The sequence below is a fragment of the Curcuma longa genome, chromosome 6, assembly GCF_044706935.1.
Source record: "Curcuma longa cultivar G26 ecotype Majalengka, Jawa Barat chromosome 6, ITB_CL_G26_1.1, whole genome shotgun sequence".
Taxonomy (NCBI): Eukaryota; Viridiplantae; Streptophyta; class Magnoliopsida; order Zingiberales; family Zingiberaceae; genus Curcuma; species Curcuma longa.
This window is the reverse complement of record NC_133866.1, coordinates 3,873,022-3,900,686: the sequence shown is the minus strand read 5'-3', so window position 1 is coordinate 3,900,686 and position 27,665 is coordinate 3,873,022. Positions and strand designations below refer to the sequence as shown.

The 27,665-nt window shown below is 36.5% G+C and overlaps 2 protein-coding genes and 1 pseudogene across 3 annotated transcripts; all 3 read left to right on the top strand.

Moving 5' to 3' along the window:
* The first annotated feature begins 346 nt into the window (after positions 1 to 346).
* Positions 347 to 19,235, top strand: LOC141830295 (plant UBX domain-containing protein 1-like; annotated as a pseudogene).
* Positions 11,455 to 16,672, top strand: LOC141830448 (uncharacterized). Its single transcript, XM_074717886.1, has 3 exons — positions 11,455 to 12,733; positions 16,370 to 16,383; positions 16,496 to 16,672. The coding sequence occupies exons 1-3, from the start codon at positions 11,455 to 11,457 to the stop codon at positions 16,670 to 16,672; spliced, it is 1,470 nt and encodes a 489-aa protein (XP_074573987.1).
* Positions 19,236 to 23,637: 4,402 nt separating the features above from the next.
* On the top strand, positions 23,638 to 27,622 carry LOC141830418 (uncharacterized). Of its 2 annotated transcripts, none has more exons than XM_074717850.1 (3): positions 23,638 to 23,777; positions 24,057 to 24,786; positions 26,042 to 27,622. In XM_074717850.1, exons 2-3 carry the CDS (start codon positions 24,061 to 24,063, stop codon positions 27,359 to 27,361), a joined length of 2,046 nt encoding a protein of 681 aa, XP_074573951.1. In that variant the 5' UTR covers positions 23,638 to 23,777; positions 24,057 to 24,060; the 3' UTR covers positions 27,362 to 27,622. The 2 variants fall into 2 exon arrangements, with proteins under 2 accessions (XP_074573951.1, XP_074573950.1); XM_074717849.1 differs by having other exon boundaries at positions 24,051 to 24,786.
* Positions 27,623 to 27,665: the final 43 nt, after the last annotated feature.

Sequence of the window (27,665 nt, the reverse complement as noted above, 5' to 3'; positions counted from 1 at the left end):
GAATCCATTAATAGCAGTATTATTAAATGAGTTTAATGGGTTAATAGACTTATTGGGTTAACGGGTAATAGATTGATCATTGATATCCATTTACAAACCCTAAATTCCCGATCCTTAATAACCCTTCGTGAACCCTTCGGCCACAAACCCTACCGAGCAGACGAGCAGTGACGGCGGAAGCGAAATAGGGTTCCCTCGTCGTCGTCGACCCGAGCGCCCTTCGACCGTGAGACTAGAGGAACGCGAGCGCTTCCCTCTTTCTCCGGATATCGGACGCTGCCCTCTCGAGGTCTACCCTAACTGCTTCGCCCTTGTCTCCGACTCTCTCCCTGCTTCCGCCCTTGTCTCCGACTCTCTCCCTGCTTCCGCCCTTCGGCTGTAAGTCAGGCCAAGTAATAACTCAAAAATATTCATTAGCTTTGTTTTCCATTCTTGCTGTTATTGGATGAGACGTCTGTTCATATTTATTGCATTTTCTCCTTGTTTAGAGTGTTGGCAAGTTAAGAAGTAATGCATACTAAAAAAATAGCATTGCAGATAGAGATGAAAAGCTACCTCTTGTGGGATTTCTATTTTCTGGTGGTAGATAACAAAAATATTGCTTGCAAGTAATTTCGTACAGCCCCAATAGATGATAAAACTTATGTATAACCCAAATTTAGGATAAAATAAGAGGAGATCAAGATGATATGGACATCTTCAAGGACAATAGCTTAATACAATAAAAGAGGAGATTAAGATATATGGGCACCTTCAGGAGCAATAGCTTAATGCAATAAAAGAGCTGAAATTTTTGCTTTATTTTTGGATTGAGTTATATGAAATTATATTTTATCTGCTGTTGAGTCCATCTTGATTCTACTGTATCAACATGATAAGGTTAGTGTTCTATCATGCAAAATTTCTCCAATAATGCTATTTTTTATGTTCAATTCAGGGTGGTATGATGCCATTGTTCTTCCAGTTCATGAATGCAAGTGGAACTTTAAGGAAGGTGACATTGCAGTTTTGGCATACCCACAACCTGGTGGAGGTTTGATTTAATCTTTATCCTGTTCCTCTTTTAGCAGTAGATTGACATGCATGGATGAGTGATCTACTTGTTAATTTTGAATTTCTAAATTGGAAACACTCATTATGTGAGTATGGTGGTTTATAATAATTCTTACCCTAGTTACTTTTGGTCTTGGAAAGCAGGCAAGTGTGGTAGGAGAAATAATTATGATACAAATGATGATGATACTGAACATGAGGCTACCGGTCATGTTGTTGGTACAGTAAGGCGACATATTCCTATTGACACACGTTATTTGCCCGGAGCCATTTTTCATTTCTATGCTGGTGACTTGTATGGTTCTTGTAGGTAATAACCATCTTTAGATATTTCAAAGTTTATCTTCACTATATATACATACACACGTAGACTATCCATTTTTACATGTTTTTAGTTTGAAATTGATGTACAATTATATATGCTTGTTCCTCTTTAGAAATTCTTCCTTGAACTGCCTTGAAATATGCCAACTGCAATATTTTGATGTTGCAGCAAGTCCAATGATCGTATCCTTAGGAAGCTTGAACCAAAGAGCACTTGGTACATGACCACCCTTGGTTCCCTTGCCACTACTCAGCGTGAATACATAGCACTGCATGCTTTTCGCCATCTTATTGGCCAGGTGACATATCCTATCCTACCTCACATAGATTTTTTGTAGGTCTTATCCGAATTTGATTTTTGTATACTGTAATTATTGTGTTGTGTATTTTTATTGTCTATGTTGTATAATTATTGTATTGTATGTTTTTATTTTATATATGTTGTGTTATTTAAGTTTCATCTGTTTTATATTTTTATTTTGTCTATAATATGTAATTATTGTGTTGTTTAGGTTTTATTTTTATTGTGTTGCACATAATTTTAGTGTGAATATAGTTAAATTTAGGTTTGAATAATTCGAATCGAACTCGAATAAGGTTCGAATAATTCGAATCGAACTCGAATAAGGTTCGAATAATTCGAATCGAACTCGAGCTCGAATCCTATTTCGAATCGAACTCGAGCCAAAACTATTGATATTTTCGAACTTCGAATCGAATTCGAATATCAAATATATGTTTCGAGCTCGAATTCGAATATCAATATTTTTCTATTATTCGGTTCGATTCGATTCGTTTGCACCCCTAGGAGAGAGAGAGCGGGAAAAGTTCCGGAATATAGTTGAGTTGATTAAGATATAATAGACTTGTAAAAGAGGACAAGGATTTAAATTCTGATAAAGTCAGACAATACCCTCGAATTTTACCTTTTACAGAAGAGAGAGAGCGGGGAAAGAATTGTCAATGGGGCATCTAATTTTTGAAATTTTTTTATGAACATTTTTTAAATTTAATTAAAATAATTTTGATTAAATTTAAGTATTTTTAAATTATTTGTAAAAAAATTGATATAACAATATTCTATATTTAATAATTTTAATTGAGTTGGAGGAATTTCATTTTAAATTATGCTTATTTTTATATAAAATTGTTATAGTAATAAGTTTTTTTTCCCATCTTTATCCTTTCTCTTTATGGTCTCCTATGTTGAACACAAACCCTCTCGATCAGGAACGGATCCAAAAATTAGAGGTGGACTGTGCTGACTTTAGGTACGAAAAGGGTGAGTTAAACATCAAAATACAATGAAAAAAAAAGAACCTATTAATTTATTTTGATACCAAATTGTAGACTACAAATACATATTTAATTTTTTTAAAATTAGATTAGAGTCCAAAATAGCCCAATCCAATAATCTTCATCAATGAATGAGGTTAGAAAGGCTCAAACTCTCAACCTCAAGATAACCATTGAACTATGAGACCTACTGCTAGCCAACTGCGCCACCAATTCCTTTAAAAATATTTATTAATGATAAATTATTATAAGATTGACAGGGCTAGGCTACAGCCTAGGATAGCTCTTAGTTAAATCCGTCTATGCTCTCGACCTTCTATAATTGTTTGTAAGACATTTTAGTCCTTGTTCGTTGTGATCAACCCTTGATTACAAGATCATTTTTGTCCTTCATTGTCAACTATGATCCAGTTTCGTTTGTTACTCATTTGAAATTTTTATATTTTTAAATTTATTTAGTTAGTTAGTAAATTTGATATTATAAATTTATTTATTTTGAAAAAAAATATTTAGAAGTTTAATAAGAGGTTTGTCCATAAATATAATTTACATATTTTATTTGTAATATTATTCATGGATAATTCATAATCTTTATTTTAAAGATTAATAAATTGAACATGATAGTGTTCTTCCATATGCTCGGGCTCTCTTGTTAGAATTAACTCTTAGTGTCAATTCGGATTGAGTTGGATTCGAGTTGGATTCAAGTCAACTCAGATTGTATGAGACTCGAGTTGGATTCAAGTCAACTCAAATTGTATGAGACTCGAGTTGGACTCAAGTCACACAAGCCAATTCGAATTTATCAAAAAGATTATCATGTATGAGATGTATAATCTTCTTTAAAAGAAGAGAAAGATTATCATGCATGAGATGTATAATCTTCCTTAAAAGAAGATAAAGATTATCATGTATGAGATGCATGATCTTCCTTAAAAGAAGAGAAAGATTATCATACATGAGATGTATGATCTTCCTTAAAAGAAGACAAAAATTATCATGCATGAGATGTATGATCTTCCTTAAAAGAAGAGAAAGATTATTATGCATGAGATGCATGATCTTCATTAAAAGAAGAGAAAGATATTCATGCATGAGATGCATGGGAGTTAATAAAATATTAATTCCTTAGATCACTAAAAGCCAAAAACCCTTCATATCCCATGGTGGGATATAAAAATGGGTGAGAGGCTCTTGATGAACGATCTCCTTGATGCTCTTGATCTCCCTCTTCCTCTTCTCTTCTACCACCTTGGTTGAACCTTGTCTTGTGGCTAGCATTACAGTTGGGTTCTTCTCCATATCAGTGTTCGTGTGGATACCGTGGAGGCACGAACGCACTGATCGTGCTGAGATCCGTCGATCTTGAAGGCAAAGAGTTGCTGTCGGGATTGCGAAGGGCATGCATCGAAGGCAACCTCGATTCTAGTAAGTAGAATCATCAAACGAGTATAGTTTTTCGCATGGATCTTCTGGAGGGATCCTGTTTTCCGCTGCGTATATGCGATTAAAATTGTTTGATGACGCATATAGATCCCTACATCTCTTCCTTTCACTTTCGACGGGTCAAACTTCGGTCACTTGAAATTCATAGCACATCAACATGCATTAAGTTGACCGACGTAAGCACTCTAATGGTTAAGTTAATTCGAAGTTGAGGAATGGAGCTTGTGAAAACACGAGACAAAAGAGAGAGAGAAGAGATGACTAACAAAGAAAAAAGAGTAACCTCCACGTGCAAGAAGAAAATTATAATTTCACTTACCACGGACCAGTAGGCAATAGTCAAACTTTATATAGTGGATGAGAAGGGATCTTCATATGAAGACAAACATCTACAGTTGATCACGACCCATCTACAAAGAGGTAAATCAAGAAACTGCAGTTGATCATGACGCAGGAGGATATTGCCTGGCTTCGTCAAGATTCGAACCCTTGCCCTCTTCTGCAAGTCTGCTGCATCATAATCAACTCAGTTATGTCCAGAAGTAATAGATAAATTCTTACCAAACTAAATATCAAATTTAATCATAAATATTTAATTTATTTACATAAACACAAAAGGCATCCCTCTCTGTCTTTATTTGTTTTAAAAATACACAGATATTTTAGGTCTGACAAGTCATGAATATCGAATGGTCGGCGCCGTGCCATTTGAAAACTGGCGATACTCCCTTCTGTGGCGTTGCGATATATATAAAGCGGTTCTCTCCCCGGACAATTCTCAGGTGTTCATGAAGGTTCGCTCACTTCTTTCCTTTCTCACTCGCAGCCCTAATTTCTCCATCGGGTTCTCGCATCTCAGCTGGAAAAGGATAGATCTCGATGGATGCAAGAGCAAGCCAAGGTCGTCTCCTTCTCCTCTATCTAGATCTTTCGTCGCAACGGGTTTTTTCTTCTTCTGATTTTGCTTTTGTTTTGCACGAACAAGGCACGAATTTCGGTTCTGTAAACGAAGGAAATTTGTTGTAATGAAAACATCTTGATGATTATTGGACAAGTAGATCTTGGTGGGGGTTAATTAGGATGCTTGCATTGATGTGGTGTACATTGATGTCTTAGTATGCTTTTTTGTTGACTGTGCTTTTGATCTAGTGCATAATTCCGTAAAATATTTTCAGGCCAAGCTTTTAGCTGTCGAGAAGGAACTTGGTCATGCAGTTCGTGTTTTTACAAACACTGCAAGTTCTGTAAACCTAGACGAAATTTCTTCTTCATCTACAGGTCACATGCATTTTTTTGTTCCTTTTATTGTTTTGTTACCATGTGTAGCAATGCATGAATCACAAATGCAACAAGAGGTCGTTAAAGATTCTTGTTCATTAACATTGTGAAAGCTTTTGTTAACATTTAATAATCTCTTTAATTTAACTGTAAGAATCGACTAAGCTGATTTCTGTTTTTACACATTGTGTATTAACTGCTAAGTGCTAATCAATTCTATTTGCAGAGGAACCTGATGAATTTTATGAATTTACCGGATCATGTCAGATAGAATTGGAGGTAGTCTTCATGGTTGTATATGTAACATGAATTTGGAGCTTAATCTGGTTTACATTCTTCTTTTTCATGGAACAATTGTTTGTTATCCATTCTTACTACGTAATAAGTCTAAATATTGGAACAGAGTAACGTTAACAAACTATAGAGCAAATTTTCTTTGCAACCTCGTACTTCATTTTAATTAATATTCTCTTATGTTTCTCTACTAACTCAACAGCACAGTCACAAATACTAAAGACCCACAAAATGAGAGAGGCAGAGGAAGCAACCTGCAGAGCAAATGTAACCAAGGTAAAGGACTGACTATGCTGGTTCTTCGTTTGAGGTTCTTTAATTTTCTTATTAGTCTAACCAGGAAGTTTTTAACTCATATTTCCTATTCGCTAGTAATTATAGCTATTATGCGATTTAACTTATCTACCTAGAGAGATCAAATTTTTTATGTTCTCCTGTGTTCTTTTATTTGGTATAGTATTCTCTTCTATCTGAAATTCACTTTTAAATAGCCTTTCTCAACCAAAGATGAACTTAGATGGATCAATAGAAAGATATTGAAGTAAGGAAGTTGAAATTTGTTATAGAGATGCTTGGATATGCTTATTGGTGAATGAAAAAAAACAGAGTGTAATTCCTGAGCTTCTTGAAGATGTCATTGAAAGAGCTGGAAGTAGAGTGGAAACAATATATAAAAATGAAATCTTATTATTGAATTATGACTTCATAATATAATAATAATAGTATTAATAACATCAGAATAATGCTTGCGACGCAACCAAGTACACACCATATCCAAGCTCATCCTGAGCAACAGGATGAGTGTGCATCCATCAAAATCTTGTTGCTTCTCAGGTAAGTTTCATGCTTCCTCCTTGGCTCATTGCTTCTTGCCTTCTCCATTCCTATTTCTACTCATTTTATCCCTAGTTTTTGTTGATTCCTTTTTGTTCCAATTTCCTTATGTCTGCATGGTCTTTTCTTTGGATCTCTTGTGGATGATGACTTGCGAATAATGACTATTGCGCATGAGGACTCTACTTATAACACTAAACCTAGAGTACTCATGCACAACCAAACCAACTGGTTAATGCTATATTAACCTAATACTATTACACTCCCCTTTTAAGTTAGAGCATAGATACTATCTATGTCCAACTTGTTACATAAACTAGAAAGAAGAATAAGGTTGATGTAATAAAATATGATACTTGCATGTATGCAAAATAAAACTTAAGGAATTAACAAAGCACGTAGTCAATAATCCCTTTGACCTCAGATTAGCTGACCAACAAAGAGTGGAAAAAAAGAGAGGATAAAAATTAGAGACATTAGTAACATCTGATGGGTGGACTTCTCCTGAAGCGATGCCAAATGGCACACAAAATACCCTTAAGGAAAAGGAAAGGGGTTGAGGGTGTTGATAGAAAGACAGATAACTTAACCCTTTGTTGGAAGTAGCAAATTGAGAACAATATGTTTTCTTTGTTTAGGTCATCATTGTGAAAAGCATAGCTTGATTTTTGGTATAAGTAGCAAAATGATAATAAGATGGGTTCTTGGTCCAAATCATAAATGATGACAGAAAGCATAGCTCGACCCTTTGCTAGGAATAGCAAACTGAGACAGTAATTCTTGCTGTTCAACTCTTAGATAGCTGTTTAGGCAGCGCATATGCAACAAAGAAATATAATAAGGTAGATCAAAATATGAAAGCAGATGTAGGAAGGAATACTGCAAAGATGAAAGATAATATTGTAATGGGGTGTTACCTAGAAGAAGACCTTAGAAAGAGAAGATGCTCATGTAGAGGGATCACCTCACATAGAAAATACTAGAGATGTTCGTGCTGGGGGTTGCTGCAAGAGGAAGAGACTTTGCGTGAAAGGACATAGAGAATGGGTTGTGTGGAGCTAAATAAATTAAATAAATAGAAAAGATAAAATCTTCTTACAATCGTATGAAAAGGAACTCATTATTGAATAATAACCTTTTTTCTCCTATTGGATTTCCCTTTTATGTGATTTCTTAAGAATGGTTTTGAATTCTTCTTTCAGGCTGTTATCAGGGCTTGTTTCCCTGATCAATATGTTCTTGAGGCAAAATTTCAGCCATCAGAGACTCTCTAAAGTTTGATGTATCTTTTGAAGAGAGTAGTTGCTCGTCCTGATCTACCATTCTATATGTGTAAGTCATCTTTTTGAAGCATAAATAAGGTCCTATATAAGATATGAATGCTAGATTTCTCAACAATTTCTTTGTTTTGTGCAATTCACTGTGGTCAATCCAAATTTAGTTATTCCATATGATTGATTCTAGGAGAATTTTTTTGGATAAAGGATAGGGTATTTTCCATTCAATAGGCTAGGCAAGCACACATTGTAGCTGATTGGACATAGCCTATAAGGAGAAGCTTTTAGACCCTCATTCGTTCACTAATTCTAGTATGGTTGGAGAGATAAAGTTTGTCTAACTAACCACTTCTAGCAAAAGCTTGAGAATTTGTCATGGCAAAATTTAATTGGAATTTCAAGGTTTGTTAAAGTTAGATAATCCATGAAACTTCCCAGTAAGTTGCACCTTTCTTTTTCTTTGACTTTGTTGTCCTTTAAATAGATGCTTTCTATGGGTTTCCTCATATTAATCCATTACATCATGCGATTCTTGTTGGATCAAATTCCTTAATATTGCAACAAGAAAGTTTTTTTTTATACTTATCTTCAAATGAGATATATACCGGTTATATATATAGGCAGAGCCGACCCTAGGGTGGTCAAGGTGGGGCCATCGCACAAGGTCCCACCTTCGGCCGGCCCGAATTTTTTTTTTTTGTATAGGCTAACAAAAACAAGTTGGAGTTTCTCTTTCCTCACAACCATTTACTCTCCCCTAAGTTAAAAAAATCTCCAAAATCTCTCAAAACTTCACCGCTGCTTCAAGCTGTCGGTCACCAAAAATTGAAATTTGAACACAATTTTGGATAGGGCTCGGCTTGGGCTACATTTTAGTTTTGGTACTAAAATTGCATAGAAATCCTTACTCCAAGCTCGACCCGTCGCCCTCATCACGTGTCTCGCCGTGCACACCGCCTCGTTGGCTATTGCTGACCGTTGTGCAACCTAGGTCCGTGTCTTTTACGAGATTTTGGATTGATTTTTGCCTTTAGGAAGCAAAAATTCCAAGCCTATTTTGCAAGGAACCCGAGCTTGTTCTTTGATTTTAGTTCAAAACTTATGAGATGTGGTTGATCACTGATTAGTTTAGTTGTGTTGTGCTATTGTGTTATGTGTAGATATTGAAATTGAAGCTTTTGCTTCGGAAGTTGTCCATTTCGACTCGAACCAAACGTCAAGGTTGAATTTTTATTTCGAGTTAAACCTTGCTTTAGCTGTTTCAATTCGAAAGTAGGCTTTTTAGAATTTGGATTGTGAAAATTGATGTTCGATGATATTTGAAATTTTTGAAATTTCAGATTATTTATTTGGAGGATTTTCGTGTGTTTTTTAGCATTGAATAATTTGATTTTGGAGCGTCGATGCATTAGAATCGTCAAATACGATATTTGAAAATTTAATGTATGATTTTTGGAAGTGAAATGCAAAGTTTAGAAATTTTAGAGGATTCTGAAAAGTTAGTTGTTTAAATTCTAATTTAGTGTTGTTAAAGCTAAAATGTGGATTTTATAATAAGTTCTTGTCTAATATCTATAATAATTGATTGTTTGAGAGCTTGATTTGTTTATTTTTCTGTAGAAAATTGGAATATCTTTTACTAGGAAGTATCTATCAAGACATGATAAGTGGAAAAAAACAAAAGTAGTATAAGAATTTATTGAGTCTCAAAGAGGGGCAATCGATAGATTTGTTGTCAAAGAATCAGAAAATTCATCACTTGAAGATTTGGGTAATGAAGAGGAAAAAGAAAACATTGTAATGAATTACATGAAGGCTTAGCCATTGAAAATGATGTAAAGGAAGATGTGAATGAGATTGAAGGCAATGAAAGTGGTGATGGCTTAGACTTTGAAAATAATTATTCTGAAAGTGATGATGATGTTATTAATGCAGTGAATGAAGAACCCAAGTTCATCGATTCCACTTGACATTTTTGATCCTAGAAATTGGAGAATTTAGATCCCAAGTGGAAGGATTAATTAGTGGAAAATGGTCCTATAAGAGATGTATTAACAGGGAAAGGTCCTAAAGATAGATTAAATAGACGATTCTCTTCAGATTTCTATGTTTGGATTTTGCCAAATGGTCAAAAACACCATAGAGATTGGTTGGTCTATTCAAAAGCACTTGATAAAGCATTTTGTTTTTGTTGCAAGTTGTTTAAAAGAAGGTCTCAACCAAGTCAACTAGCAAATGAGGGATACTGTGATTGGGGGTATCTTAGTAGCAGACTTAAAGAACTTGAGATAAGCATTGAGCATGTCAATTATTATGCTAGTTGGTCTGAGTTGCGTATCAGGTTAGTGCAGGTTACAACAATTGATCATGCTATTCAAGATCAAATCAAGAAGACAAAAGAGCATTGAAGAAAGGTATTACACTGATTAATTTCACTTGCGAGATTTTTGGCTAAACAAAACGTAGTATTTCGTGGTAGTAATGAGAAGTTTTATAATGATAAGAACAGAAACTTTATGGTTGCGGTTGAGATGATTGTTGGGTGGGACAAAGAGCATCTTGAAATAAATACACATCATCATCAAAATGACACTACAACAAATGTGACTTTCTGTAGCACGTCATTAACGGCGCACAATTATAGCGTGCTGTTAATAGTGGTTTTTACGGCGCACCTATATGTGCGCTGCGGATAATATGTTATATTTTATATTTAACAGCGCGTGTATAACTGTGCGCTGTGAATAATATTTTTTACAACATGTAAAAATTATACGTTGTTAAAAGAGGGTTAAAAAAAATATTATTAACAGCACACATGGATGATACACTATTAAAAAAAACATTAAAAATCCTATTTTACTAAAAGACTTTGCCTATACTGTTCGCTCCCGTCCTTAGGTTTTTTTCGCTCCCGATCGAGTCGCGACCGCGCCTCTTCACGAGATTCCCCCTCCGACACCGATCTCTCGCGCTCGCGTGCTCGGTCGGCCGCGCTCGGCAGCCCCTCGGCCGTCGCTCCTCCAGCGCTCGGCTGCCCGACGAACTCTCCTCCAGCGCTCGCCCGCTCGCCGTCGCTCGCCTGCCAGCCCTCGGCCGTCGCTCCTCCAGCGCTCGGCCGTCACACCTCCCGCGTCTATTTTCTCCAGCGCTCGCCCGCCGCCGCCCGCCCGTCCATCCGTCGCCCGGCCATCACTCCTCCCGTCACTCCACCGAGGTAAAATGTTGATTTCGTGGATCTGTTTTTAGGGTTGTGATTCATTATGTTGTTTGAGGAAGATAGGTAAGAGTTGTTTTTAGGGTTTTTTTTTTGCTGCTTGAGGAAGATAGCTTCCTTCATGATCGACAATGTTGGGGGGTTTTTTTTTGCTGTTGCTCGAGGATGAATTATAATTTTTTGATTTATTTGCTTTCATAGATGATCGTGGGTTATGTTTCCCATGTTTGCCATGTTATATTTGATTTTGTAATGTTTGCCATGTTGTTAATTTTAGGGTTATGTTAATCTATGGGTTGCCATGTTGTTGATTTTAGGCTTTTAATTTTGTAATGTTTGTGCTAATTTCGTTGTAGGATTCTAATTTCGTAGATTATTTGTGTGTATTTTAGCAATGGATTGTAATTTCATTTTAGGGTTGTAGTCATTTAAGAAATGGATAAGGAATGGATGCATTTGCCTTCAAGGCTTGTACCCAAATATGAAGAAGGGGTTCAGAAATTTCTTGCACAAGCTAGGAACTATGCCAAAACACGCGAAACAATCTTATGCCCTTGCAAGCGTTGTCAAAATAAGAAGTATATGAAATTTGACCAAGTGTACGAGCACTTAATTATGAAGGGGATAGATCCTTCTTACACTGTTTGGGTCTTCCATGGTGAAACTTATACATCACAATTTCAAAGTGAAGGTGGTTCAAGAAGAGTTCAAGAAGAGGAGGGTGGAAGTAGAGAGGCATATCACTTATATAGAGATGCCTTTGTAGCGGAAGAAGAGGTTGGACACATTATGTCTGAAACAAAAGACTATGAGTTTGTTGATTTATTAGAAGATGCAGAAACTCCTCTTTTCCCTGGTTGTACAACTTATACAAAGTTATCAGCAGTTGTCACATTATACAATTATAAGTCTACTAATGGTCACACTGATACTAGTTTCAATGAGCTTCTTAAGATCTTAGGTGGCATGCTTCCAGAAAAAAATACACTTCCAGAAAATGTTTACTCAATGAGAAAGTTGTTGAAACCATTTGATTTAGGCTACGAGAAGATTCATGCTTGCCCAAACGATTGTTGTCTATTTAGAAAGGAGCTTAAAGATTTCGACTCATGCCCAAAGTGTGGTTCCTCAAGATGGAAGGTTGACAAAATCACTACTAAAGTTCGTAAAGGAGTTCCAGAAAAGGTGCTTCGGTATTTTCCCATGATACCTAGATTGAAAAGGATGTTTAAAATAGAAGAAAAGGTTGAAGACTTGATTTGGCACTCCAAGCATAAAAGTCAAGATTATATGATGTATCATCCAGTTGATTCAGTAGCTTGGGATACAATAAATCATAAGTGGCCCGCTTTTGCATCGGATCCTAGAAATTTACGGCTTGGTCTTGCAACTGATGGATTCAATCCTTTTGGTGACCTTAGTTCCAGATATAGTTGTTGGCCGGTTATTTTGGTTAATTACAACCTTCCTCCATTGATGTGCATGGCGAAGGAAAATCTTATGCTAACATTACTGATTCCAGGCCCAAAGCAACCAGGGAATGATATAGATGTATACTTGGAACCCCTTGTGGAGGAATTGAAGGAGTTGTGGGACATTGGTGTGGAGGCATATGATGCTTTGAGCAAGTCAATGTTTAATCTAAAGGCTATTTTGATGTGGACTATTAATGATTTTCCAGCTTATGGAAACCTAGCTGGATGTGTCACAAAAGGTAAATTTGGTTGCCCGATATGTGGTAAAGACATATCTAGAATCAGTAATGTTAACATAAGATTTTCCTTTGCCATGCACATCAATGGAGAAAGGTTGTAATTAACCAAAATAACCGGCCAACAACTATATCTGGAACTAAGGTCACCAAAAGGATTGAATCCATCAGTTGCAAGACCAAGCCGTAAATTTCTAGGATCCGATGCAAAAGCAGGCCACTTATGATTTATTGTATCCCAAGCTACTGAATCAACTGGATGATACATCATATAATCTTGACTTTTATGCTTGGAGTGCCAAATCAAGTCTTCAACCTTTTCTTCTACTTTAAACATCCTTTTCAATCTAGGTATCTTGGGAAAATACCGAAGCACCTTTTCTGGAACTTCTTTACGAACTTTAGTAGTGATTTTGTCAACCTTCCATCTTGAGGAACCACACTTTGGGCATGAGTCGAAATCTTTAAGCTCTTTTCTAAATAGACAACAATCATTTGGGCAAGCATGAATCTTCTTGTAACCTAAATCAAATGGTTTCAACAACTTTCTCATTGAGTAAACATTTTCTGGAAGTGTATTTTTTTCTGGAAGCATGCCACCTAAGATCTTAAGAAGCTCATTGAAACTAGTATCAGTGTAACCATTAGATGACTTATAATTGTATAATGTGACAACTGCTGATAACTTTGTATAAGTTGTACAACCAGGGAAAAGAGGAGTTTCTGTATCTTCTAATAAATCAACAAACTCATAGTCTTTTGTTTCAGACATAATGTGTCCAACCTCTTCTTCCGCTACAAAGGCATCTCTATATAAGTGATATGCCTCTCTACTTCCACCCTCCTCTTCTTGAACTCTTCTTGAACCACCTTCACTTTGAAATTGTGATGTATAAGTTTCACCATGGATGACCCAAACAATGTAAGAAGGATCTATCCCCTTCATAATTAAGTGCTCGTACACTTGATCAAATTTCATATACTTTTTATTTTGACAACGCTTGCAAGGGCATAAGATTATTTCGCGTGTTTTGGCATAGTTCCTAGCTTGTTCAAGAAATTTCTGAACCTCTTCTTCATATTTGGGTACAAGCCTTGAAGGCAAATGCATCCATTTCTTAAATGACTATAACCCTAAAATGAAATTACAATCCATTGCTAAAATACACACAAATAATCAATGAAATTAGAACCCTACAACGAAATTAGCATGGCAAACATTACAAAATTAACAACATGGGAAACATTAACAACATGGCAACCCATAGATTAACATAACCCTAAAATTAACAACATGGCAAACATTACAAAATCAAATATAACATGGCAAACATAACCCACGATCATCTATGAAAGCTAAGGAATCAAAAAATTATAATTCAAGGACAATGGGCTGAAGTGGTTTACGACACATGGTTTAGGACCAAATGCAATAACTCCAACATTGTCGATCAGCAAACTGCTTCCTCGAGCAGCAGCAAAAAAAATACCCTAACATTGTCGATCATGAAGGAAGCTGTCTTCCTCAAGCAGCAAAAAAAAAAATCCTAAAAACAACTCTTACCTGTCTTCCTCAAACAGCATAATGAATTACTAAACCCTAAAAACAGATCCACGAAATCAACATTTTACCTCGGTGGAGTGACGGGCGGGCGAGCGCTGGAGGAAATAGATGCGGGAGGTGTGACGGCCGAGCGCTGGAGGAGCGACGGCCGAGGGCTAGCGGGCGAGCCGCGGCGGGCGGGCGAGCGCTGGAGGAGAGCTCATCGGGCAGCCGAGCACTGGAGGAGCGCGGCCGGCCGAGCTCGCGGGTGAGCGCGAGCGCGAGATATTGGTGTCGGAGGGGGAATCTCGCGAAGAAGAGGTGTGGTCGCGACTCGATCGGGAGCGAAAAAAAACCTAAGGACGGGAGCGAACAGTATAGGCCGTGTCTTTTAGTAAAATAGGATTTTTAATGTTTTTTTAATAGCGTATCATTCATGTGTGCTGTTAATACTATTTTTTTAACACTCTTTTAACAACGTATAATTTTTATACACTGTAAAAAATATTATTCGCAGCGCACAGTTATACACGCGCTGTTAAATATAATATATTATCTGCAGCACACATATTAGGTGCGCCGTAAAAATCACTATTAATAGCACGCTATAATTGTGCGCCGTTAATGACATGCTGCGGAAAGTCACATTTGTTGTAGTGAACAAATTGTTGGATATAAATCCTAGAACATTATACATTCTATATGGTTGTCATTGTTTGAATTTAACACTTTGTGACATTACAAATTCCTGTGGAAAAGCAAAAGACTTTTTTGGAGTAGTACAACGGATTTATACATGCCCTCATACTCTTTATTTATGACCTAAAATTGGTGAGAAAATGACAACTTTACCATATAGCTTTGAAAGAATTAAGAACCTAAAGACTAAAGGGGACACAATTGAATGAAGTATAGAAGTCTTTTTTTTTTTTTTTGTAACCGGGTATCTAGTTTTTGGAGGAAAATACCCTGTAGTGCGCTATAGTTGGGAATTGAACTGTAGGTACTTGGTTAACTGTTGGAGTGTCTAACTGCTGTACTAAAGCCTCGAGGGTGAATGAAGTATAGAAGTTAGAACATAAAACAAGAGAATATTGATAGCATTGTGTGCCCCTATTAATTACTTGAACATATTTTAAACACTAAATTATGCACAAGGAATGGCAACATGATATTTATTGTTAATATGAATCCAACAGAAAACTGTGCTAGAACTAGAACATTACAAAGAAGACAAAATTTTATCAAAAGAAGGCAGAAAAGATCCTATACCTCAACTCAAGCTTTTGGTATAAGAAATGTGTTGTTGGAAGTTTTTTTGGTGAAGAATGGCAACAACATTGGATATGTGAAAGATCATGTGTCACGGGATAAAATAAAATTGGTAGTATAAATGTGACTCCAAGGTTGTCTCAAAAAAAAATTTAGACCTTAATATTTTTTTTAAAAAATTTAAATATTTACTCTCATCCTTTTTCATCCGGGTTTGGGAGGAGAAAAGGCAAGGGAGGGGAAAGGTGCGGGATCATTGACGAAGGAGAAAAAAGTGCGGGAATACTAACGAGAGAGGGGAAGGTTACAAGATCACCGACGACTGTAAGGGCGTGTATGTTTTTGAGAGATCAATATGGAAAAGGAAGAATTGATTAGGTTTTAAAAAATAAGATATATAATTAAAAATTTTATAACAAATAAAATTAAAATAATTTAAAATTAAAAATGGATGTTTTTTTGAATGAATATAAATAATATTAAAATATTAAAAATCATGGGCCCCAATAAAATTAGGGTCCTAGGCATAGGCCTTAATAGCCTATTCCTTAAGTCGACACTAGTGACCGCAAATTATCATTCATTAGTCAGTTCCTCGGTTCGCTTGATTTGGGCAGACCAAATATGATAGTTAAATTTGAAATTTTTTGTCCTTCCACTTATCCTTCTTGATTGATCCATCCTTCCAACCAAACAAGCGAAAGAATGGGCATATACTTCCTTTCATCTATTTCTTTGACTGAAATGATCTGTTAAAATCAAGTTACAGTTCTTTTAGTTGTATCAATAATCATTATGTCTTGTAATCATATTTTGCAATCTAGATACATTTGCTCAAGTAATTATAGAATAGTGAGCACTGACGCATCAATTATCTACTGAGTCTAGTTGATTTTTTGCAAATGGCATCTTGCATTTTGTTTGCAGATTTGGAGTCTGATAACTCATAGGAAGGGCCTTATCTTCGTGATGATATCCTATCTTTGAATGGTTTCGATCTGCCTATCAATCGAGTTGGCCCTGTTCATCCTGAAGAAGAGCCAAAAGGAGTGCAGATTCCATCTCCTGTTCCTGATCCTAAGCTACCTGCTAAGAAACCTGCCAAGCCTAAATCGCTTAAGCTGTGAATGGTCCTCAGGTGATTGCGCTTAAGCTTAAATGCAATTCTTTTCCTTTGTTCAGTTTGATGCAATTCCATCCAAATCGGGAGTTGGTTGTGTATCGCAAATGACCTGAGAAGTTGGGGAATTTGTAAAGATGGTTATAACTCCACTTTAGTTCATTAACTTGTACATCCTTCTGATATCATATGCCTCAGAACTCTACTCATCATCTAATATGAAAACCAACAGTGGAAGACTTTACGATAACATTGATCAACTAAAAAACCAAACCTAGTCTTACATGATGAACCTGGAAAAAGCAATGGTTACAGGCGAAAACCTAGTATTCAAGGTTTTGTCTTGAGAACCTAGTGGCAACACAAGGGATCAATATCTGGACTATTGTGTTTTAGTGTCACAAAGTACAAACTACAAAGCACATTTTTTGTTAGTGGGTTGTGCATGGCATCAATTGGCTTGGGTTTGCTCATGCTCAGCCAAACATGGCCTGTGTTTAACTTGGTCATATCTCAGCTAGCCTAGCCATTGGCTCGAGGGTAGTTGAACCATGTCCGACTAGACTCACTTGGCTCAATTTTTATAAATAAAAATAAAAATTATTAATATTTTCATTTTTCATTTTCTCTTTTTGGAAGAGGTGGGAAGGAATTTTCTGCAGCTGAGAATGTCGGAGGAAATATTTGACCAGGTTAGGCATTGTGTTGTGCCTAGCCTAGCTCAACTTATGGGGTCTTACGCTTTGTTTGGATGAAGTGAGAGAAACTTCATCAATGGAAGGGAAAGGGAGGGAAAGGAAGGGAAAGGGAAGGGAAGTAAAGTATTTATATTTCCCATTGTTTGGAAGGGATGAAAGGTTCATTAACGTAATATGTGTTACTTTGTTTTGGAGGAAAGGAAGAGGAATGAAGATTAAATATATAAAGTTACAAAAATATTCTCACTTTTTAAAAAAGACAACGCATGTAGAGGACGGATAGTAAACTGTAAAATTCTGTCAATATTGCATATAGAAGTTGAGATATGAAAAGTCCTAAAATAGACAACGCATGCTCTTTGGAGAAGAAAAAGAAGAAGATTAGGGTTATTTGTCTTTATCCTCTTAAGTCTTGTCCTCGAATAGATTTACGGCGAGGGCTGGCGTGGACGTTATGGGGTTGCGAGCGGTTGGATGCTAAGCGGTGATGACGTTTGTTGTGTGAGGAGCGACGGCGCAAAGACGAGATATCTAAATAAATGAGTTAAGTTGAGAATTAATATTTTAAAATAGGGATAAAATTGAAATAAAATATTTTTAAGTTTTCCTTCTCGTTCCTTACATCCCAAATCGGAGTGTAAGAAATTCTAACGATTCATGAACATGCAAAGGTAAAACTTACCTTTCTCTCCCCTTCCCTTCCTTAATTCACTCCATCTCAAACAAGGGTCAAGATTCTCCTTCCCCTTCTTTACCCTTCCTTCGTCTCCTCCCAAACAAAGCGTTAGAGTCTGCGCCCAACCTGAGCTTATTTGGGGCTTGGACCAGATAGCACACTGCAGCTAGTACACATTCTAATGCAAACTGTATACTAAATCTTAGGCTAGTAAAATGGGTTGGTTCACATCAGCTCCTCCAGACGCCTGGGCCCATCGAGCCGATGACCAACAATCATATATCAGCAAGGTATAGTGTGACATCTTATTAGTTCAATCTTCACTCATGGCATCTGGTGAAACATCATGTTCTCTGGGTGAGTGATATCTCCTCTTTTCAGTCTGTGGTGGAAACAAAGTGCACCAACGTGTCTGACAGATACTTCAAACATCTCCTTTTCTTTCTTTGTTTTTCTTTTCCCTCCCATTTTCGATATTTGATTTTTGTATATTCTTCCTGGTTACAGCTAGGAGTTCGGTGATCTATTCTCAAAGTCTTTGCAGCTCAAGCATCTATCAGATCAAAAAAGTAGGGAGACAAAGATAAGAAGAAGATGATAAAAGAGATCTTGGTAGTTAGGGAAAGAGATTGCTCATTGCTCACTGAATTGTGGCAGGCCATGCCCTGCATGCCATGTGCTCCTTTGAGCTCTAAAGTTTGGACTCAGGACCATGAATTATCTCTTCTTTTCTTCCTTGCAAGGTACATCATCTTCTCATATATCTTCTCCTAGGTCTAATTCAACAGCTATATTCACGCTGACAAAGAAACTGACCATCAAGCTAAACTGAGATTGACCTTGTAGAATCAATCTGAGCATACTCTTAAATTGAGGGAACTATGCCTCTTGATTGTCATGGTTGATAATGTTGCTCTCGTTGCTGAGTAGCACAGATGGGTTGCACACTTAGCCTTGATGCATTCATTACCTAGTCGACCGGGAAACCACATGCAAGTGCATCTAGCACAGAACCCAACTGACCTAGCTTCAAGACAACACAATATATCAAGAGATAATTATGGATTTTGTGAGTTTTTTTTTTCACCTAGAACATGTTTTAAATCCATGAGGATGCCTTGAACTAAATTTTTTTCTCTCTATAAAGTCCTTTGTTCATATATTATATAGATACAAATTCTCTTTGCGAAATAGACCAAGACCCAATCATATTATTTTGATCTTTCCTATTTTGTGTTTTGTGCATGTTATCTTGTTCTATTGGAAGAAATTATTCTCGCGGGCATGTAAAATATTTGTCATAGTACTTATGCCACAAGCATATATCTTATTGCCACTGATCGAACTAGTGTTTTTTTTATGGATACCAACAAATTTCGCTACGGATGCAGATTTCTATTGCTTAGATTGTTTAAGTTACAGTACTTAACTAATTGTCTATTTGCATTCATAACAAACTTAGTTATTGCTTCAGTTTCATGGCATGTGAAGGCCACTTTTTGATGTTTCACTTTATGGGCATGTGCCATATGATGCTTCCTTTTTACGCTCCTAACCATGATTTAAATCTCACTAATGCCCACATGTTTGCTATCCAATCTTTTATTTAAATGGATTCTAATGTTAGTAGAAATTAGTCAGCTTGTTCTTCGCATTGCTTTCTTATTGACAATGACAAGAATTCTATCAATTGTCATTCTCTTATATCGATCAATGTTTACACAATGTCGACACTCTAAACTAGCATATCTAACTATTGTGTTCTTTAGTGGAATCGACATTATTTGAGCTTGAGATATCGTCTAGAATCATGATAAGATGCTTGTGGTAGTTACTCTTGCCATATAAGTATAGCGGGTCTAAGCCCCTAGTTGATGTGTCATTATATTTTGCTCAAGCAAACTAAACTAACCTAAACACCAACAATAGTACAAAAAATTGTCTACCTATATTTCAACTTCAACTTCTCATGATTTTAATGATGATTCAATGAGTATCTCTTAGACTAAAAAGAAAGTTTTATGAGAGTTAGAATATTGGGGGTATTAGAAAAGCAAAGTTTATATAAAAAAATGATCATTATGCTTGTTGAATTACTAAGATAAAATATAAAAAAGAAGTAATATCAAGAACAATGACATATGATAACAACCCCATAAAGTGTATTATTGCTTAATCCTGATTAATGATGACTGTTTTATTGTTTAATCCTAAGTGGTGTATTATTCATACACTAAAAATTTTGTCCATTTTGTATTGTGCATATTTTGCAAAAGGTTATGGTGGGAGAAGTTCCAATAGTCTAAATAGGCCATAGACATCTAACACAATAAAATTCATTGAATAAGTACTAAAACCAAAATAAAAATCTTCTAGAAATAACTTTGCAATATCATTAGTAAGCATTAAGTAAATCCAACAAATATAAATAATTAAACTCATCACATCTCAATTTTCAACTTAAATATGTTTGTCAAGCATTATTATGTTTATTGCTAATTATGAGGAACCAATGACTTTATCAAGTTTCTAGCATTTGCAATGTGTAGCTTGGACACCTATATTTTGAAATTTGATTAGTTAAAAAAAGTATAAAAACAACTTTTTTCCGAGCATAATAAACTAAATGTACATGGAGACATCTCTTAAGATTTAGAATGCTATACTAATAAGAAAATTAGTTCTGATTAGGAATATGCAAATGAACTGAATCGAATCAAATAATATCGAAATATTGATATTTGAGTTCGAGTTTAAAAAATATATGTTATATTCTAATTTGATTTGAAGTTTGAAAATCAAAATGATTTTGGCTCAAAATTTATTCGAAATAAAACTCGAATTCTGTTTGAATTGTTCCGACTGATTTGAGCATAGCTTAAAATGACTTAAATCTAAATAAATTTTAATTTAAGTATATTTAAATTAAAATTGTATAAAAATAATCAAAATTTGATTTGAGTTTGACTGATGTGCAGTTCATGACTCATAAATAATTAATAAAATATTATGAGTTTAAATTTTATTTAAATTTTATAATTTTGAATATGAATTAAATATTCTTGAGACAGAAAAAAAAAAGCTCATGAATAGATTTAACTTTTTTGCACTCCTAGTTCTAACTATTGGATATATTCATATGTTAGCTTAACACCTTGATAAATGAAGCAATTTCAATATGAAAAACTATTGAATTTTTTTATAGATAGGTGTAATTTATTCTAATTTGCTAATATTAAAATTTTCAATAATATTATTTTGGTTCAGTTTTTTTTAAGATCAACTAACGTGATTCCCATAAATAAATGAAGTGTAATTGATAGTGACAAGTGCAATTATCACCTTTATGATAAATTAAGAAAAAAGAAAGAATTTTTCTCACAATACTTTTATCCTACAGCATACAAAATTATTATTATTATATTTACTAATAAAAAAATATTTTTATATATTTATTGGTCATGTACTAGAGGTTGCAAAAGATTCAATCTCTAGTTTTTTGTTTGCTTCTCCTCCATTGGCCTTCCTCTTTTCTACTTTCTCTTTCGTTATCACATTAAAACCTTCATGCCAAAAAATTGTGGCCAAGTCATTGCCATTTTTGTAAAAATCTCCATATAAGTTTATTATTGTCATATGTCTTCAACTCTGTAATTTCATTATTATTATTTTATTTCTATATTTCTAGAGTATTTATGGGTTCGTCCTTTTCATTGCTAACAATAATGGAAAGATGAATTCGACAATGCTAATCAAAAGAGGAGAAAAAAGACGGATAAAATGCTACCAATACAATGACATAAGTATTTCAATAATGGTGGCAAAAGGCGATTAAGATCATCCAAGTGGTTTAGTATCGTCAACCTCACGATTAGATACGGATAGATGGGAGGGTATTTCACAATTGTCGTTAATTCGACCTTTATTATATGGTGGCAATTTTATCACTTGCAACTCACTAGGTTATATCTTAAGGCAATATAAGTCTTTCAATAATCCATATAGAGTAGGATGGTAATGAATTAAATATTCAAGAGCAAATTTGAGTTTATTTATATTCATTTAATATACATGGTTAATTAAATGAATAAATTTAAATAATTTATTAAATTAAATGTAAGTTTGAATATATATATAAGTGTTTAATTTGTTACTATTCATATTTATGAATAATGATTTTGAAATTATTTAGATAAATTTTATAAATTATATTTATTAATAAATTTTTTTATCAAATTTATAAATAGATAAAGAAAATTTTAAAATAAATAAATAAATTTATAATATCTAATTCAAATCAACCAGATAAATTTAAAAATGTAAGAGCAAGTTCAAAGTTATAACATTTTAAATGCATCAAGTTAAGTTTGAACAATTTTAAACTCATAAATAGTAAATCGAGCCAAGCTATAACACAAAGTTGAATTTGATTTGACTCGTTTACAACCTTAATAATACCTCTAGGGCATGGTATGGTGGTATTTTTCTCAAACACTTAGGTTCAAAATTCACATAGCATATGCATGTGACATTTGAACAATTAAGGATGTTGGGTATCCTATCATGAGTCATTTTGCTTCCTGAGTTTATTTGATAAGTAAAATTAGTTGGTGTAAATTAATAGTGAATTATAAAGGCAAAATGAAGTATTTCTTAACCTTAATTTTATATGCTTATTAAAATAGCTGAGTATTTTTTAAGAGCACAATGGAAATAATAATTTTTTATAAAAAACATTTATAATATTGTATTTCGATATTAATGAAACACTACAGGTGTTTCAAGAATTATCCTAAATGTGCCCTGGGACTAAGATATGACGGTAAAGTATTTCATAATTAATTAAGCATCTCAGACTTAATTTTAATTATGATGTAGTGTCCTCGGAGTAATGGTGTAACGGTACGACATTCGGGTTGTGATCTAGGGACCTACGGTTCGATTCTCAGTTACGACGTATTTGTAAGAATTTTCTTTCAAATGGGGAACGTAATTAAAGGATGCTGGGCAACTGGATTGACCACCGTATGCGTTTCCCGATTTACTCTGGTGATCGGTGGGAAATTTTCGTGGGACCGGATCGGTCATCTCCAGGGATTGAGTCCATGAGACTGACTGAGATTTATCATTTTTTTAATTATGATATATTAAGGATTATTTTTTTTTAGATGGGAAGATAATTCTGTACTTCCTAATTTAATTTGATGACGAGTGAAATTTGTGTATGAGATCAAAATGAATTCATCATCTTTAAAATTTATATAAACGCGAGGGGCTATCTTCATAATTTTCATATATATATTATATATCCTAAACACGAGGGGCTATTTGCATATCTGCCATTCTGCTTTGGAACTTTCACAGTCTCTACACGTGTCCAAAAGAGAAGATCTGGAACACCAACCAACTCGCTCTATCGCTCGCTCGTTCGTTCTACCAGTTCTCATGCCTCCTTTTGGGTATGAATGAGCCTTGATCTGATCTGATCTGATAGACTGATACGTACATGGAGATGGAGGCGAGCTGCCAGTCGCCATCATTATCTGCGCTCCTCCCACTCAGAAGCTCTTCCCCACTTTTTGTTTTTGGTCTCTTTTGGTGGCAGCGCGATCTCTGGGTTCTTCGCCACAATTGCCTCTTATATAATCGCGTCCTCTGCTGCTTCTTGTGCTGTTGAATCTGAAAGAAGATGGATTTCCACTTCATTTCCCCTCCTTGACCTGGGCGTCGCTTCTAGTGTAAGTTTACTTTACTGGATTTCCATTTTTTTTGTTGTTGTTGTTCTTGCATCTTTTTGTAGCGAGATGATCTCCAGAATGGGAGCTTTAGTGTTTGGGGATTATTAGGGTTCTCTCAGATTGGAAATGCGTGGTTTAGGGTTCGCTTTGTTTGTTCTTTGTTTGGCGCAGTATCGATTTTGGCGATTTCTTGTGAAAGTTTGGTTCTTGGAAGAAATTTTGCTGTTCGCGTGTGAAACTAGGGTTTTTTATGATGAGAGTTGGCTTCCTTAGATTCAGGTAAATGCCGGAACCCTATTTCCCGCTCCGGTGGGAGAGCACAGGCGACCAGTGGTGGTACGCCTCTCCGATCGATTGGGCAGCGGCCAATGGTCACTACGACCTCGTCCGGCAGCTGCTTCACCTCGACGCCAATCTCCTCATCAAGCTCTCGTCGCTTCGCCGCATCCGGCGGCTGGAGACGGTGTGGGACGACGACGCGCGGTTCGCCGACGTCGCAAAGAACCGATCATTCGTGGCTCGGAACCTCTTTCATGAGTGCTCCAGGAAGAACAAGAAGAACTCACTGATCCGGGCCGGGTACGGTGGGTGGTTACTCTACACAGCAGCAGCTGCCGGCGACATGAGCTTTGTGAGGGAGCTGCTTGAGAGAGACCCCTTGGTGGTGTTTGGTGAAGGAGAGTATGGTGTCACTGATATCTTTTATGCCGCGGCAAGGAGCAAGAATTCAGAGGTTTGTAGGCTGCTGTTTGATTTTGCAGTGTCGCCTAGATCTTCCATCATTGGCGGTGGCAGCGGCGGCAACACTAGCGGTGGTGATGGTGGTGGTGGAGGATTGGATTCTGGCTTTAGGTGGGAGATGATGAACAGGGCTCTGCATTCTGCTGCCAGAGGAGGAAACTTGGAGTTCTTGAAGGAACTTCTTGCAGATTGCTCAGATGTATTGGCTTACCGAGATACTCAGGGATCAACCATCTTGCACTCCGCCGCCGGAAGAGGGCAGGTTGAGGTGAGAAATGCTTCTACCTTGAACAATACCGGTATTGATTCTGACAAACAGGTTTTGATCTTGATTCATTGTTTGCATTAGTTTTTTTTGCTCGAACGTAACTTAGCAATTTCACTACAAGTTGCATGACAATAAAGGGTGGTTTCTTTTGCACTTGTGATGGTCGTAATTGCCGGAGATCCACATGTTGCTGCTTTCTTTAGGTTGTTTGTCGCATCGAAGAAAGGATTGTAGGGAGCATACCGCGATTTGATATTGTTCATCCTTCCTCCCGATGACCTTGTTTAGTTGGGAGGATAGAAGCTGAAAGATATCAAGGATGAATGAAGAAGGATTGTAGGGAGCATGCTGTGGTTTGATATTGTTCATCCTTTCTCCCTATGACCTTGTTTAGTTGGGAGGATAGAAGCTGAAAGATACCAAGGATGAATGAAGACTGATTTTTTCTTGTGTGATTGCCTCAACCATAGTGCTAGCTTACTGGTTATTTTTCTCAAGGGCGAAGCGATGTAGAAACATCTTTGATTGGTTTCTTATGACTTGTGTAATGCACAAATATAGGAGAAAAAGCTTACTAGATGTAGCAAACATCTCAATCTACATGTGTGTTGCTCTAAGCTAGATCACTAGTGTGTCGCTTGATTTCCTTTATGCGTGGTGCATGCTTAGCCGATCTTTTCCTGCACTACACAAGTTGCTATTGCACCCTCAAAACCTACTGATGTATCCCACTTTTCGATCTGAAGTCCTCTATCTTGTATTGGATTATACAGAGCTTGCATGTACCTCCTACCTCGCCATGGTTTCAGCTTAATACTGCCTGCCCGTTGTGCCTATATGCTGATCAGCAAGTGGAAGGTGAAGTTTACCCTAAATGGTATACTCTTGCATTTAAAGAAAGGTAATTTTGTCGATTGATTCTTACATTGTTGGATGTTGGATTGACTGAACCATAGTCTAACTTGAGAACTAGTTCTCTGCTTCAACAAGATATCTTACTACCTAAAGAGATATCTTTCATCTACGTATAACTAGTCGAAGATAAATTCATAATATTTGGCGTAGTACGCGTCTCTAGTAACTCGTAAATGCTCTTTAGGATCAAACTATTGATTACATTTCACTCGCTAATCTCCTGTCATTCTTTGGGTTCTATTTCACACTTGTTGAATCTTAGGAAATGCTTACACAAGCTACTACTGTCTACTACTGGAGATTCACTTCTTGTATCTTTAAGCATTTTCTAATGATGCAGGTAGTCAAGGATCTACTTGTATGTTTTGATGTGATTGACTCTAGAGATAGCCGAGGAAACACAGCCTTGCATGTGGCGGCTTTTCGAGGATACTTATCGGTTGTAGAAGCCTTAGTCATGGCTTCTCCCTCATCCTCCCTTTTGACAAACAATGCCGGTGATACTTTCCTTCATATGGCAGTGGCGGGCTTTTGCACACCCGGTTTCAAAAGACTTGATCGGCAAATGAATCTCATGAAGCAGTTGGTTAGCGGAACCATTGTAAAGATCGACGACATCATCAATGAGAGGAACAATGATGGAAGGACTATCCTCCATATGGCTGTCATTAGCAATGTGCACACTGACCTTGTGGAGCTTCTGATGAAGATTCGATCTATCAAACTTAATATTCGAGACAATGACGGTATTACGGCCTTGGACATACTCAGACAGCACCCGCAATCAGCATCTTCCGAGATCCTTATCAAACGATTGATTTCTGCCGGTGGAATTGCTAACTCGAAGGACTACAGGGCAAGGTCAGCCATTGCTTCCCACATAAAAATGCAATGCGCCGGAAGTAGTCCAGGTACTTCGTTTAGGGTTTCAGATGCCGAAATATTCTTGTACACAGGGATTGAAGTTTCTGAGGCTAGTGGAAGGCCGAGCTCATGCTCCACTGCTAGTAAGAGTGAAGTCACCCACATCAGTGCCTCAGACGTTGGGTCTTCTGATAAGAAGAGACAAAATCCTATTAGCAATGCAGCAAGGCATCTCAAGATTCTACTCAGGTGGCCGCGTCGCAAGGAGAAGACATCTGAGACACCAAATAAGTTTGGAGACGACGAATCATGGGAATCTTTCAAGAAATCAGTTGGCAAACAAGACACTCCAACTCCCCTCCGACTACGATTCTCCACAACGGCACCAGGTATCGTTAAGCAGCGAGCACTCTCTGTCAGAAGTGCTTCTCCAACAGCAAGTTCCACAACTAAGAAGAAACTTACAGCAAGTCTAATGCGCGGAGTGTTTCAAGCAATGCCTCATCTGGCTCCGGCCACCCATACTGCCCCAGGCTCGTTTTCGCGATCATCGTTATCATCATCTACAACAGAGAAAGACAAAGGAGTGTGTTTGGGTAGTGAAACTGATAGAGCCTCTTGTTCAAGTTCTGCAATAAATTGCAGTGCAACAGCAGATTCTGTAACACCTAGAACTAGTCTTGTAAATATTCGACTGATGGACCAGTACTTCTGCCTCGGCGGCACGACAGATGGATCTGGCAAAGAACAGCAATCTAATCAAGAACCCAAGCCCTCGCTTATACCAGTGGTTTGATTTACTTCAACAGGAAGCCTGAGCAATAAGACCCTTAGGCCACAGCATATAGATAGTTTGATGTAATGTGCAGCCAGGTTGGTATCCCTCTGCGGTGTGTTTCAAGTTTGCAAAGTGTGTTTCTTTAAGCCGGTCTTTCCTCCCTTCTGTCGCCTGTGTTGTTGATAATAGTTGGAGTTTGATGTAGCCCACCTGTCTCCAGAATCATTTTAACAAAAGAAACTTACAGAATAAAAACAATAGGAAAAGTGTGTGGAAAATGAATGATACAGATTTACAAAACATGGTATTCATTGGGCTTCTT